Source organism: Cherax quadricarinatus, chromosome 91 (genome assembly GCF_038502225.1).
Source record: "Cherax quadricarinatus isolate ZL_2023a chromosome 91, ASM3850222v1, whole genome shotgun sequence".
In the NCBI taxonomy this organism is placed as follows: domain Eukaryota; kingdom Metazoa; phylum Arthropoda; class Malacostraca; order Decapoda; family Parastacidae; genus Cherax; species Cherax quadricarinatus.
In genome coordinates this window covers 11759931-11776312 of record NC_091382.1, presented here as the reverse complement: position 1 = coordinate 11776312, position 16382 = coordinate 11759931, and the positions used below count along the sequence as shown (strand labels likewise).

General features: G+C 47.0%; 1 protein-coding gene across 1 annotated transcript in view; it reads left to right on the top strand.

The window, feature by feature from the left end:
- The first annotated feature begins 1663 nt into the window (after positions 1-1663).
- The window catches only part of LOC128704929 (uncharacterized), a 193604-nt gene continuing 178885 nt past the window's right edge, over positions 1664-16382 (top strand). The window contains exon 1 of the mRNA XM_070104387.1: positions 1664-1819. Within this exon, the coding sequence (XP_069960488.1) occupies positions 1679-1819 (141 nt within the window). The 5' untranslated portion in view covers positions 1664-1678. The remainder of the gene's footprint in view (positions 1820-16382) is intronic.

Below are 16382 nucleotides of genomic sequence, written 5' to 3'. Positions count from 1 at the left end.
GAAACACGTCACACCAGTGCTGGAAGGGAGTCGTGGCCTACATAGTGTGAAGCACGTCACACCAGTGCTGGACACAACACCCTTGATCCATTTAACTTTTTCTACCACAACTTGTGAAATATGACACCGGCGGTCTCCAGCCCCTGACCCCTGGCTACGATGTTCCCTTACCCCCTTTCCCTGAGGATGCTAACGACTAAGATACTAACGACCCCAGGAGTCTTAACAGGGTGAGGTTAAGTCAGGAGACCCGGGCTGGACCCTGCCTTATATTTAGGAACCCGATCGAACACCTTACACGCGTGGTGATGGTGTATGTTTGGTGACGGGCGTGGGAGGGGTAGTCGGCGTGGGTTGTGCGGGGTGAGAGAAATATGAGGGGTAGGGGGGAGGTGAGAGGTTGTGTGAATATGAGAGACGTATCATTACCCAGGATACAGTACCACAGCTACGATATTGACCACCACAACTACGATATTGACCACCACAGCTGCAATGTTGACCACAGCTACGATATTGACCACACCTACAATATTGACCACAGCTACAATACTAACCACCACAGCTACAATACTAACCACAGCTTCAGTACTGACCACTACAGCTACAGTATTGTCCACCACAGCTACAATACTGACAACCAGAGCTACGATACTGACCACCGCAGCTACAATAATGACCACGGCTACAATACTGACCACCACAGCTATAATACTATTACATACACAGGTAGCAATTCAAGGCCTGTTGCACCTGGCCGTAACCAAAGTCAGCAATATTGCGAGCAGCCTGGCAAGACAAACACAGCAGTAGTGTTTTCTATATCCATTTATTCCTTCACCACTATGTACAATATTTACACAAATTATGTTAGCAGAGAGCCACTCAAAGCAAGAGGAGTGGATTCAACCAGAGTAAGCAAGTGTCTGACTCCCAGCCAGGTAGGCAGGTGTTATGTCACCTTGACTGGGGGAGCCGGCTCTCACTTGATTGGTGGATTGAGCTGGACAGTTAATAAAGCAGTGGGTGCCCCAGAACTGCTATACTCGGAACTGTCAGTTTTTCAGTGGGTGTATGTTGATCATGAAATAAAGAATAACAAAGTCGGCACTGACTTATCACAGCTCTCTATACTGATAAGGTCACAACAGTTTGCAACTTAGAGTTGGGAGAGCGCTTGGTAATGTCCAGGAGGTTCTGAAACGTTGTTTAAGGTGTCATAAGAACTTAAGGGAGAAGCACTTCAGTAGGCCTAATGGCCCATGCTAGGCAAGTCTAACTCACATCCACTCATATACTTGTCTAACCTATTTTTAAAACTACCTAAAGTTCTGTTGCCAGTGTCGCTTCTCTGGAGTTTGTTCCACTCATCCACAACTAGTCACTTTCCACGTTACTTTGAGCCAATATCACTTAATATTATATTACGAACTTCCTTATTAGTAGGTAAAATAAGCAAGTCTGACTATATAATATTATATGTGACCTCGTATTATTTTATATAATAGTCATATTAAGTTAATGTACATAATACAATTATTTATTATATTAGTTGTGAAGCATTTGAGTAACAACCAGTCTGTGGTTGACCCGAGGTGCCTTAGTGTATGTCACGTGACCTACCTTATGTCAGGTCACCCCTGCCCTGCTACAGTCAGTAGCAGATCGTCTTCAACTCATGGTACATCTCGGGAACTCTGTTGTAACAGAGCTTCAGTTCTTTGATAAATACGTTGAGGGTACTCTAAGTGGACATAAGTGTATCTCCCGACCCGTTAGTGAATTACTTTGTGAAACACCAGCCGCTCTGAAGAACCTTGTAAGGTTATATTGTAACTCAGTGTGAAGGGTGAAATTACCTTAAGGTCATGTGTAAATAATTGATCTGTCGTAAAATACGAGAGGAAAGCTAATATTTTAGTACTGGTATGTTTCTGGAAACAGTGATAATTAAAAGGCCTTTTAATTTTTACTTGCGATTCTTGATACCCTAAGAAAAGAAGTAAGAATTTTTTTTTTTATTATTGCATCTAGACACTTCTTTCAGTGAGGAGGAGGAGAGGTGGACAATGATTATCATAGTATAAATTACTTAGGATAACCCCAAAAAAGTGACTAATTTCCTTTGTGATCATTGAAGAGTAAACTGACCAGTTGTACAACAATATTGTTCCAGACTATGGAACAATACTCTTCTCTAGACTGAGGGACTGACCACCTCAAAACTTCAAGGGTGATGGACTGATTACATCGTCTTCAAGTATCTTCTGCTTCTATAAACTTTTCTGTACTCGACTGAAGAAGCCTACTGTGTAGGCGAAACTTTTCGAAATAAAGATACCTAACTGTTGCATATGTGTCTTACCTAACAACCTGTCGGTATTTTATACCATTTGAATGTTCACCTTTCTTGTACATACTGGTAAGTCCTATATAAAAGGTAAAAACCTACTACCAAATTACTGAATCCGAGTTTAGCAACTTCTAAACGTCGACTATGACGGTGTAGATGGCAGTCAGAACCAGGCAAGTGTAGAGTTGGAAATTAAGGCATGTGCAACAGTTTCGCCTACACCGTAGCCTTCTTCAGTCAGAGGCAGCAGGTGCAATGATATGAAGATTATATAATCAGTCCATCAGCCTTGGGGAGAAAGTACTTGAGGTGGTCAGTTCCTCATCCTGGAGAAGAATTCAGCTCCATGGACCTAAACTCTTCTCCAGGCTGAGGGACTGACCACCTTATATCCTTTGTCTCCAAGGTTGACACTCATTACATCAAACTTCTCCTCTCCTTACACCTTTCTGCTTTGTATTGGACTCATAAAGCCAGTGTGTGGCGAAACGTTTCCTAAATAGATTCCCATATGAACATCAAAATGGTATACAATACCGACAGGTTGTTAGGTAAGACACATATGCAACAGTTAGACAACTTTATTCCGAAACGTTTCGCCTACACAGTAGGCTTCTTCAGTCGAATACAGAAAGTAGGCAGGAACAGTAGAGATGTGAAGACGATGTAATCAGTCCATCACCCTTAAAGTCGTAGAATTTGAGGTTGTCAGTCCCTCGGCCTGGAGAAGTTCCTGACTATGGAACTGAACTTCTCCAGGCCGAGGGACTGACAACCTCAAATTCTACGACTTTAAGGGTGATGGACTGATTACATCGTCTTCACATCTCTACTGTTCCTGCCTACTTTCTGTATTCGACTGAAGAAGCCTACTGTGTAGGCGAAACGTTTCGGAATAAAGTTGTCTAACTGTTGCATATGTGTCTTACCTAACAGATTCCCATATGTTGCACAAGTGTCTCAATCTTCAACTTGTCGGTTTTTAAAAACCATTAATGACAGGTGGCAGGTAGTTTACCAGCGTGGGTAGCCACTCTTACCTCACCTGTAAGTCACGTATAAAACACATTTAAAACAGCTTATTAGATGTTTTAAATTTGTATTATGAAAATCACGGTGTTTTAGTTGATATAAATCACGATATAAAACAGCTAATATAAATCATATAACAGCTAATAATATAAATCGCCCCATAGAACAGCTGATAATATAAATCACGATATTTTAGTTTAACTAATTAACTAAAATTAACAGTGTTTAGATGAAAGAAGAGATGTTCACCATAATTCTCACCATCAGTTAAGAACATAAGAGAGGAGGAACACTGCAGCAGGCCTGTTGGCCCATACTAGGCAGGTCCTTTACAATTCATCCCACTAACAAACATTTGACCAACCCAAATTTCAATGCTACCCTGAGTGTCTTCTGACCCCCCCCCCCCGTCCGTCCATAGGTGCTGTATAATCCCTACGGGTTTAGCGCTCCTCATTAATACTACTAATAATTATAATAACACCATAATTATTGCGTCATTTGCTTTTCTGAAGATGGTCCGGTCTTAGAGATTTTTCATCCTTACCTTTGATATACCTTTGAAGGGTTTACAGTTAATCTACTCTCAGAGCCCGACCATGGGCCAGGCTCGTCTGGTGCTTGCCTGGTCAACCAGGCTTGCTGCTGGAGGCCCCCTGCCCCACATATCCATGACAGCCTGGTTGATCTGGCACCTGGTGAAAATACTTGTCCAGTTTCCTCTTGAAGGCTTCAACACTTGTTCCACCAGTGTTTCTGATATCTTCTGGTAAAATGTTGTTAGTCTGGGACCCCGGATGTTGATAGTGTTCTCTTACTGTCCCCACCGCACCCCTGCTCCTCACTGGGTTTATTTTACACTTCCTCCCATATCTCTCACTCCAGTATGTTATGACAGTGTGCAGATTTGGGACCAGGCCCTCGAGTACTTTCCAGGTATATATTATCATGTATCTCTCCTCCCCTCCAATGAGTACATGTTCAAGACCTGAAGGCGTTTCTAGTAATTTAGGTGCTTTACTGGCTCAATGTGAGCCGTAAACGATCTCTGTATTTGTTCCAGCTCTGATGTTTCTCCTGCTTTGAAAGGGGCCGTCAGCACTGAGGGAGCACTAACGATTTGAAGTGTCACCATCGGCATTATTTCCCTTGTTTTGAAAGTTCTCAATACCCACCCCAGACGAGCCTGGCCCATGGCCGGGCTCAGAGAGTAGATACTCTCGAAACTCTTCAAAGGTATATCAAAGGTAAAGGTACCCCGTCATCTTCCTGGCTGTCGTGATCTTTGTCTTGTTATGGTCTTTAAAAGAAAGGTCGGCTGACATAATTATTCCCAGGTCTTTTACGTGTTCCTTACGTTCTATTTGGTGACCCTCTTGAGTTTTGTATATAGTACTCCTTTAATGTTCTTCATTCTTTCCATACATAAGCAGCTGGAACTTATCACCAGTGAACGTCATGTTGTTCTCCACCGCACAATGGAAAACCCTGTTTATGTCTTCCTGTAATTTTTCAGTGTCCTCTACCGTAGTGACTTTCATGCTAATTTTAGTGTCATCTGCAAATGATAATACAAAAGTGTGACGGGTTTTTATCTATACTATGAGGATGAGAAACAGCAGAGGTGCCAGGACAGTACCTTGGGGCACTGAGCTTTTTACCTCGCTGATGCTGGATCTGGCTCTGTTCACTACTACTTTTTGTGTTCTGTGTTAGGAACCCGAAAATCCATCTGCCTACCTTCCCCGTAATACCCATGACCATCATTTTCTGCGCTATCACTCCATGATCGCGTTTGTCAAACGCCTTTGCAAAATGTGTAAATCACATGTACTTTTTGGTCGTCTTCCAACGCCTCCGTAATTCCCCCCCCCCTCTCTCTCTCTGTCTCTCTCTCTCTCTCTCTCTCTCTCTCTCTCTTTGTCTGTTATCAAGTTAAGTGTGTAAGGCTGCTGACAATTACCAGCTTTACTCTTATATTTCATTACCTGTTTTAATACTCAGCTTAAAGACTTAAAGCTTTTTTTTTCATAGTTGGCTATTAGAGAAGCTTTAAAATAACCTGAACGAAAGATAAATTATGTGACGTGTCAGCAGTGTGAAGCTTCTGCTGCCCTCAGCTCGCTCCTGCTGACCTCCGCTGGCTTCTGCTGGTTTCTTCCGACCTCTGTTTACTTGTGCTGACCTCCTCCTGACCATCAAGGTCAGACGAAGCCACTGTGTGGCGAAACATTTCCACAATAAAGATACTCATATATTACAGAAGTGTCTAATTCATCAACTTATAGCTAATCTGAACCATTTATCTACATGAATTACTAAATGTAAAAAGAAACTTTTTTTTTTGTTACGCTGCCTCGGTGGGAGACTGCCGGGGCGTTGAGAAAAAAAAATCTTGGAAAGCCAGGGAGGGGGTGTTGTTGGTCATTAAATAATCATGTAACCTGTTCACCATTTTAATTCCTGAGAGGTAATTAAAAGTAACCTCTGTGTGTAATTATATATATATATATATATATATATATATATATATATATATATATATATATATATATATATATATATATATATATATATATATATATGTCGTGCCGAATAGGCAGAACTTGCGATCTTGGCTTAAATAGCAACGCTCATCTTGCCATATAGGACAAGCTAAAATTTGTGTATGCAATAATTTCGCAAAAATCATTTTAAACCTAACGAAAAAAATATATTTCATTGTGTTTTAGTACTAAATTACTGTAAAAGTATTTAAAATATATTTAGTTGGGTTACTCTAAAATAAATTGCGCTTGTTATAATAAGGTTAGGTAAGTTTTCTAAGTTTCTTTTGGTGCAAAATTAAAATTTGTTACATTAACATTAATGAAAAAAATATATCTTTAAATGTATAAAAGAAATTTTTTTAAAGGACTTAATTTTAAATGAGTTTTTGTTAATTGACCAATTTTACATATTCGGCACGACATTATATATATATATATGTGTGTGTGTGTGTGTGTGTGTGTGTGTGTGTGTGTGTGTGTGTGTGTGTGTGCGCGCGTGCAAAACAACCACTCTGAAAGAATAGAGAAATTCCAAGCGCTTTCGTGACTACTCACATTATCAAGGAACTATGAAAGTAAAGCATCCAAAGAAGCTATATAAGGGATCTGGCCAGCACCTCACTATCAGATCCCACAACGGTTAAACACCTGACGTTGTGGGATCTGATAGCGAGGTGTTGGTCAGACCCCTTATGTACCTTCCTTGGATGCTTTACTTTCATAGTTCCTTGATAATGTGAGTAGTCACGAAAGCGCTTGGAATTTCTCTATTCTTTCAGAGTGGTTGTTTTGCATATTCTGAAATCACCTGTTTACTGTGATCTTATTGCATATATATATATATATATATATATATATATATATATATATATATATATATATATATATATATATATATATATATATATATATATATATATATATATATCTACAGGGAAGAAGCATATATCTCGGGGTGTATATCTTCCGCTGGTTGACCAGTGAAAATACAAGGACACCAATTGAAATGTCACTGACTTTTTTGGGGGGTTATTCTAGGTAATTTACACTGTATGATAACTGTGCATATACCTGTACCTAAATAAATTTAAGGAGCACTGCAGCGGATCTACTGGCCCATACTAGGCAGGTCCAAGTCACCTACTGCCCCATGCTAGTCAGGTCCAAGTAACCTACTGGCATAAGTTAGGTCGAAGTCACATCCATTTAGGAGCAATGTTATCAGACTCTACCAACTGAGTGACTCCTGGATGAGGCTGTGTAGCAGTAGTTGGTGGGGGACCCCGTGTTACCACGTATAAGACCAGGCAGGAAGGGGGGAGCAGAAGGGAGGAAGCGAGATGATTAGGGGAGTAAGGGAGCACGTGGTGAGGAAGAGGGAAGAGTGCACACAAAAGGGTAACTGCGTGAGAGGGTTACAAGAGAATATTAAGAGTGCGAGAATACACGCAAGGGGTAACTGCAGTCTGTGTATTGTGAGATCAGGTGTTGTCAAATTACTGAAGATTTTCACATGTATGGAGAAGCTTGGTACAACAGTGGTGATGAGATCACAGTGGGTGGTGACCACACTGCAGCTGGCGGTACTAGTCTCTCATTTTCTCCCTTCCTTTTCTCCCTCCCTTTTCTCCCTCCCACCGACACCAGTGACAGGTCACGCACACGCACATCAACGCACCCACACGCAAGTGATTCATTTTGGTTGTTACTTAAGTTTTCTGACAGACGTGTGTAAACTTTTTATGAAGACCACTGGTGTTACTACAGTGTGGTTCTTGTACCACCGGTGTTACTACAGTGTGGTTCTTGTACCACTAGTGTTACTACAGTGTGGTTCTTGTACCACTAGTGTTACTACAGTGTGGTTCTTGTACCACCAGTGTTACTACAGTGTGGTTCTTGTACCACCAGTGTTACTACAGTGTGGTTCTTGTACCACCAGTGTTACTACAGTGTGGTTCTTGTACCACCAGTGTTACTACAGTGTGGTTCTTGTACCACCAGTGTTACTACAGTGTGGTTCTTGTACCACCAGTGTTACTACAGTGTGGTTCTTGTACCACCAGTGTTACTACAGTGTGGTTCTTGTACCACCAGTGTTACTACAGTGTGGTTCTTGTACCACTAGTGTTACTACAGTGTGGTTCTTGGACCACCGGTGTTACTGCAGTGTGGTTCTTGGACCACCGGTGTTACTGCAGTGTGGTTCTTGGACCACCGGTGTTACTGCAGTGTGGTTCTTGGACCACCGGTGTTACTGCAGTGTGGTTCTTGGACCACCGGTGTTACTGCAGTGTGGTTCTTGTACCACCGGTGTTACTACAGTGTGGTTCTTGTACCACCGGTGTTACTACAGTGTGGTTCTTGTACCACCGGTGTTACTACAGTGTGGTTCTTGTACCACCGGTGTTACTACAGTGTGGTTCTTGTACCACCGGTGTTACTACAGTGTGGTTCTTGTACCACCGGTGTTACTACAGTGTGGTTCTTGTACCACCGGTGTTACTACAGTGTGGTTCTTGTACCACCGGTGTTACTACAGTGTGGTTCTTGTACCACCGGTGTTACTACAGTGTGGTTCTTGTACCACCGGTGTTACTACAGTGTGGTTCTTGTACCACCGGTGTTACTACAGTGTGGTTCTTGTACCACCGGTGTTACTACAGTGTGGTTCTTGTACCACCGGTGTTACTACAGTGTGGTTCTTGTACCACCGGTGTTACTACAGTGTGGTTCTTGTACCACCGGTGTTACTACAGTGTGGTTCTTGTACCACCGGTGTTACTACAGTGTGGTTCTTGTACCACCGGTGTTACTACAGTGTGGTTCTTGTACCACCGGTGTTACTACAGTGTGGTTCTTGTACCACCGGTGTTATTACAGTGTGGTTCTTGGACCACCGGTGTTACTACAGTGTGGTTCTTGGACCACCGGTGTTACTACAGTGTGGTTCTTGGACCACCGGTGTTACTACAGTGTGGTTCTTGGACCACCGGTGTTACTACAGTGTGATTCCTTGGACCACCGGTGTTACTACAGTGTGGTTCTTGGACCACCGGTGTTACTACAGTGTGATTCCTTGGACCACCGGTGTTACTGCAGTGTGGTTCTTGGACCACCGGTGTTACTGCAGTGTGGTTCTTGGACCACCGGCGTTACTGCAGTGTGGTTCTTGGACCACCGGCGTTACTGCAGTGTGGTTCTTGGACCACCGGCGTTACTGCAGTGTGGTTCTTGGACCACCGGCGTTACTGCAGTGTGGTTCTTGGACCACCGGCGTTACTGCAGTGTGGTTCTTGGACCACCGGCGTTACTGCAGTGTGGTTCTTGGACCACCGGCGTTACTGCAGTGTGGTTCTTGGACCACCGGCGTTACTGCAGTGTGGTTCTTGGACCACCGGCGTTACTGCAGTGTGGTTCTTGGACCACCGGCGTTACTGCAGTGTGGTTCTTGGACCACCGGTGTTACTACAGTGTGATTCCTTGGACCACCGGTGTTACTACAGTGTGGTTCTTGGACCACCGGTGTTACTACAGTGTGATTCCTTGGACCACCGGTGTTACTACAGTGTGGTTCCTTGGACCACCGGTGTTATTACAGTGTGGTCAATTGGATCACCGGCGTTACTACAGTGTGGTCACTTGGACCACTAGTGTTACTACAGTGTGGTTCCTTGGACCACCAGTGTTACTACAGTGGTTCCTTGGACCACCAGTGTTACTGCAGTGTGGTTCCTTGGACCACCAGTGTTACTGCAGTGTGGTTCCTTGGACCACCAGTGTTATTGCAGTGTGGCTCATGGGACCACTAGCGCTGCTGCAGTGTGGCTCCTGGGACCACCGGCGTTGCTGCAGTGTGGCTCCTGGGACCACCGGCGTTGCTGCAGTGTGGCTCCTGGGACCACCGGCGTTGCTGCAGTGTGGCTCCTGGGACCACCGGCGTTGCTGCAGTGTGGCTCCTGGGACCACCGGCGTTGCTGCAGTGTGGCTCCTGGGACCACCGGCGTTGCTGCAGTGTGGCTCCTGGGACCACCGGCGTTGCTGCAGTGTGGCTCCTGGGACCACCGGCGTTGCTGCAGTGTGGCTCCTGGGACCACCGGCGTTGCTGCAGTGTGGCTCCTGGGACCACCGGCGTTGCTGCAGTGTGGCTCCTGGGACCACCGGCGTTGCTGCAGTGTGGCTCCTGGGACCACCGGCGTTGCTGCAGTGTGGCTCCTGGGACCACCGGCGTTGCTGCAGTGTGGCTCCTGGGACCACCGGCGTTGCTGCAGTGTGGCTCCTGGGACCACCGGCGTTGCTGCAGTGTGGCTCCTGGGACCACCGGCGTTGCTGCAGTGTGGCTCCTGGGACCACCGGCGTTGCTGCAGTGTGGCTCCTGGGACCACCGGCGTTGCTGCAGTGTGGCTCCTGGGACCACCGGCGTTGCTGCAGTGTGGCTCCTGGGACCACCGGCGTTGCTGCAGTGTGGCTCCTGGGACCACCGGCGTTGCTGCAGTGTGGCTCCTGGGACCACCGGCGTTGCTGCAGTGTGGCTCCTGGGACCACCGGCGTTGCTGCAGTGTGGCTCCTGGGACCACCGGCGTTGCTGCAGTGTGGCTCCTGGGACCACCGGCGTTGCTGCAGTGTGGCTCCTGGGACCACCGGCGTTGCTGCAGTGTGGCTCCTGGGACCACCGGCGTTGCTGCAGTGTGGCTCCTGGGACCACCGGCGTTGCTGCAGTGTGGCTCCTGGGACCACCGGCGTTGCTGCAGTGTGGCTCCTGGGACCACCGGCGTTGCTGCAGCGTGGCTCCTGGGACCACCAGCGTTGCTGCAGCGTGGCTCCTGGGACCACCAGCGTTGCTGCAGTGTGGCTCCTGGGACCACCAGCGTTGCTGCAGTGTGGCTCCTGGGACCACCAGCGTTGCTGCAGTGTGGCTCCTGGGACCACCAGCGTTGCTGCAGTGTGGCTCCTGGGACCCCCAGGGTTGCTGCATTGTGGCTCCGGGGACCCCCAGCGTTGCTGCAGTGTGGCTCCGGGGACCCCCAGCGTTGCTGCAGTGTGGCTCCGGGGACCCCCAGCGTTGCTGCAGTGTGGCTCCTGGGACCCCCAGCGTTGCTGCAGTGTGGCTCCTGGGATCCCCAGCGTTGCTGCAGTGTGGCTCCTGGGACCCCCAGCGTTGCTGCAGTGTGGCTCCTGGGACCCCCAGCGTTGCTGCAGTGTGGCTCCTGGGACCCCCAGCGTTGCTGCAGTGTGGCTCCCGGGGCCCCCAGCGTTCCTGCAGTGTGGCTCCTGGGACCACTAGCGCTGCTGCATGTGACTTCTGGGACCACTAGCGTTGCTGCAGTGTGGCTCCGGGGACCCCCAGCGTTGCTGCAGTGTGGCTCCTGGGACCCCCAGCGTTGCTGCAGTGTGGCTCCTGGGACCCCCATCGTTGCTGCAGTGTGGCTCCTGGGACCCCCATCGTTGCTGCAGTGTGGCTCCTGGGACCCCCATCGTTGCTGCAGTGTGGCTCCTGGGACCCCCAGTGTGGTTTTTGCAACTTTCTGTACTAATTTTTGTGAATTTTTGCTAAGTTGTGTAATTCCAGATTGTGTGCATATGTTGTGTACTTGTTGTATAGTTTGTGTGTGTACTCACCTAGTTGTGGTTGCAGGGGTCGATTCACACCTCCTGGCCCCGCCTCTTCACTGGTGGCTACTGGGTCCTCTCCTGCACCAGTAGCTTTATCGTACCTCTTAAAGCTATGTATAGATCCTGGCTCCACTTCATCACTTCCCAGACTATTCCACTTCCTAACATCCCTGTGATTCATCTGAGTCTTCAACTTCCATTCGATTCCTCTCAGTATTTATGTCGTTGTCATATCCCCCCTATCTCTCCTGCCCTCCAGTGTCGCCAGATCGATTTCCCTTTATCTCTCGTTGTAGGACATACCCCTTAGCTCCAGGACTAGTTTTGTTGCAAACCTTTGCTCTTTCTCTAATTTCCTTACGTGCTTGGTTAGGTGTGGGTTCCAAACTGGTGCTGCATACTCCAGTATTGGCCTTACGTGCACGGTGTACAGGGTCCTGAACCATTCCTTGCTGAGATGTCGGAATGCTGTTCTTAGGTTTGCTAGTAGCCCGTATGCTGCCGCAGTTATTTCGTTGATTTTCACCTCAGGAGATGTGTTCGGTGTTGACCAGACCATGTTCTGTCACGAGGCCTGGTGTCAGACCGGGCCGCGGGGGCGTTGACACCTGAAACCCCCTCCGGGTATACTCTAGTTATACACCCCAAGATCCTTTTCCTTGACGGAGAGTTGTAGTCTCTGGACCCCCTAGTCTGTACTCCGACTGCAGTTTTCTTTGCCCTTCCCCAATCTTCATGACTTTGCACTTATTGGGGTTCAACTCAGGAGCCAATTTCTGGACCAGGCCTGCAGCCTGTCCAGATCCCTTTGTAGTCCTGCCTGGTCCTCCTCCGATTGAATTCTTTTCGTTAGTAACTTCACAAATTATCCACGTGTGTGTACTCGCCTTATCAAATCTGTCCCAGACTTTCACTTGGCCGATTTCATGGGACTGAAAAATTACCTGGGTGGGCTAAATTGGGGTGACCTGACCATGGGTCAGGTAGGTGATCTTGGTTGCCAATATGACGTTTTTCAGAGCATAGTTCTAGCTGCCCAGACAACTTTTGTTCCGAGTAGGGAAATTAGATCTAACAAAAATGATCCCAAATGGATGAACAGTAGATTAAAACATCTCATTGGTCAAAAGAGAGGCATATATAGGCATATCAAAAGAGGGGATGGGCAGTTAAGAAATCAATATATTCAATTAAAAAGAAATAAAGAAAGGAATAAGAAAAGCAAAAAGGGATTATGAGGCTAAGGTCGCAAGGGATTCGAAGACTAACCCAAAAGGGTTCTTTCAAGTATACATAAGTAAGATTAGGGCCAAGATTGGCCCACTTAAGAGTAACTCTGGTCAGATAACTGACAGTGATAAGGATAAGTGTGAAATTCTCAATACCTACTTCCTCTGTTTTTACCCAGGAAGATACTAGCAAAATTCCAGAAACAATAGATTATGTACCTCTTCAAGGGGGGCTCCTTGGCATGGTGAAGAGGCTCTTGGTCTGAGGAATTAGACCTATCGGTCTTCTTCCTCAGACCGAACCTAATTACCCCCCAATCTCCCCTCCCCTATCCCATCCTTCCCTTTTTCCTTTCCTCCTCCTCCTCCCCACTCCTCCCTTTTGCCCTTCCTCTTTTTGTCCTTTGGGATTTCTCCCACAGGCGTGCTAGTTCCTAGGTAGGAGAAAGGATACCGGGGTCCATCCCATTCCGTTGAGGTTCTTAGCGGTGGCGTAGTTTGCCGTGGAATCTGGATCGCCTGGGGATGTCCCAATCCCTCTCCGGTATCCCGGAGTAGCTTTGGGTGTCTTTCGGGCGACGAGTGTATCTCTGGAAGCCACCTTTCGGATTCCGTGGGTGGTGGCCGAAGGAGGTATGCTTTGTGGCGGATATCCGGCCGCCCTCTCTTTTGTCCACCGAGGTAGCTCGGCAGATGTGAGGTTGCTATCCCAGATTGTTAGTTTACTAGCATGATGGGTAGGGTATGGCACGGGTTCCATGCTGCATCTGCGCTACTTGCGGTGCTGAGGTCCTCTTGGGCGCGGAGGAGATTTCTGGCCCTTTCATTCCTCCTAGGACCTATCCCTCCCCGGTCCCCCCTTTTTTTTTCTTTTTTTTATTTTTATTTTCTTCTTTCTTTTTTTTTTCTTAAAAACAAAAAGAAAGAAGTAACCTAACCATGGCAGCCCTAGTCCATGAACCTGGTACCCCCGGGCCCCTTCTTGATACCGCACCCCGTTCTGACCCCGCCTCGTCTTTGGACCACTCTTCAGACATTCCTCATGCCTCTGTACCTATTGCCGGTGCTGTTTCCTCACCCGCTTCAGGTACTGAGGCCTCGACTGACTCCTTCGATTTATCGGACCTTCGCTCTCCTCTGACTATGCTTCCGGCCTCTCCCTCTACGGTGCGGCAATTTTCAAATCGCCGACCCGTTCCACGTCGGACCAACTCTGGTCCCACGCCTAAACGCCAACGACAATTACCTGCTGATGATATTTCTCCACCTTCTCGTTCTTCTCAGAAACGATCGACACGTCCTTCACTACCTTTCCACGCTCAGTTTCAGACTGAACAGTGGACTAAATTCTTCACTTTACGACCAACTTCTTCTACTGCCTATCTTTCTGACCATAGTATTGGCAAGGCACTCCTACGCCATGTTGGTAAAGATATTTCTTTTCATGCTCTTAAGAGCGGTACGCGCATCATTACCGTACAGAATGCTACCCAGGCTCATGAGCGCTCTCATCTTTCCCATATCGATACTGTTCCTGTCACTCTTGAAAAACATCATTCCCTCAATTCTTGTAGTGGTACCGTCATTCTGCCCCATACCATCGTTCAACAAAATTTCCAGACATGTGGCACTGACATTCTAGAACAGCTGGAACTCCAAGATCTCCCAATCCTCAAGGTAGACACTTACGTTCTTCCTACCCGTGGGCGGAGACGATACCCTAGCAATGTGGCTCGTTTAACTTTTGACAGCCGAGGACTCCCATCCTCAGTTTATATAGCAGGACATCGGTTACAAGTTCGAAAGGTGATCCCTACACCACAAGGTTACAAGTTCGAAAGGTGATCCCTACACCACAACAGTGTAGAAATTGCTGGCAATTTGGCCATCCAGTGAAATATTGCAGATCTATCGCCGAATGCCCAGTCTGTGGTGCCGATGACCATTCTAATACGTCTTGCAATCGATCTCCCTCTTGCCTTAACTGTCATGAGGCTCACCCTTCGTACTCTCGCCGTTGTCAGGTCTATTTAAATGAGCGGGAAATCCGTTACCTCAAAGAGACAGAAGGTCTCCCTTATGCCATGGCAGTTTCTCATCTCCGCCTCCAAGGGAGACTCCCACGTGTTTCTTATTCCCGTGTTTCAAAACGTCCCCCCACTTCTAGTATCCCATCTTCTACACCCACCTCTGTGGTTACCTCTCCCATAATCACTCCTGTATCTAATCCTTTTGCTGTCCTCAGCTCAGACGTCCCTACTTCAACGCCTCAGTCTAATCTCGCTTCTTCGAGTTCTCTCTCACAAGCTTCAGTATCGACGAGACCTCGTACGACACCTCCTCCCAATCGTCCCTCTACTTCTCAAAAGTCAAAAAAAGGTCCGGTAACACCTCCTACCCATCTTCCACCTCCTCATTTTACCCTCCCTGTCTCTGTCCCTAGTTCTTCCCCTCTCACTGGCTCAGTTACAAGTGCAGAGGTTCACCCTCCTCCTCGTAATGTACCTTCCTTCCCTGTTCCCTCCCAAGTTTCTTCCTCTTCTGCCACCTCCCAGGTTCCTGCCTCTTCTGTCCCCTGCCACGCTTCTCCAGTTCCCTCCACCCTTTCGCCCCCCCCCCTACCTTGGTACAGTCCAATACAGTTCCAATCTTTACTCATCCTTCCCCTACCATTCCCAATATTGTCTCCCATACGACATCTCTGAATTCCGAAACACTTGAAGCAATCTCTGAATATATTGCAGAGACCAAACCATCAATGGACACTGATCCACCTTCCGCTCTTTCTCTCTCCTCTGCTCCATCTGCGCAACTCCTTTCTTCACAGCGCACCGTTCCTTCGCTGCTTGAACATTTTCCACTGCCTCCGCATGTGGACTTTTCTAACCCTTCTAGTCCGTAGGAACCCTTACCTGCGGATTTCAAGTATCTTTATCATTGCCAATAAGAACATAAGAACATAAGAACGATGGAACACTGCAGAAGGCCTACTGGCCCATGCGAGGCAGGTCCAAGTCTCCTACCGGCTTAAGTAAATGCACCCAACCTAGTCAGGTCAGGTCACATTGACTTAAGGGAGGAACACGGCAACCGACCTGGTAGCACAAGCTATCAGGTCTAACTCACACCCACCCACATCTACTCATGTATTTATCCAACCTATTTTTAAAGCTACACAACGTTCTGGCCTCTATAACGGTACTTGGGAGTTTGTTCCACTCATCCACAACTCTATTACCAAACCAGTACTTTCCTATATCCTTCCTGAATCTGAATTTTTCCAACTTAAAACCATTGCTGCGAGTCCTGTCTAGGCTAGATATTTTCAGCACACTATTTACATCCCCTTTATTTATTCCTGTCTTCCATTTATACACCTCAATCATATCCCCCCTAATTCTACGTCTTTCTAGAGAGTGCAGTTTCAGGGCCCTTAGTCTATCCTCATAGGGAAGGTTTCTGATACATGGGATCAACTTTGTCATCCTCCTTTGTACATTTTCCAGAGAATTTATATCCATTCTGTAATACGGTGACCAAAACTGTGCAGCATAATCTAAATGAGGCCTAACCAAGGATGTATAGAGTTGAAGAACAACCTGAGGA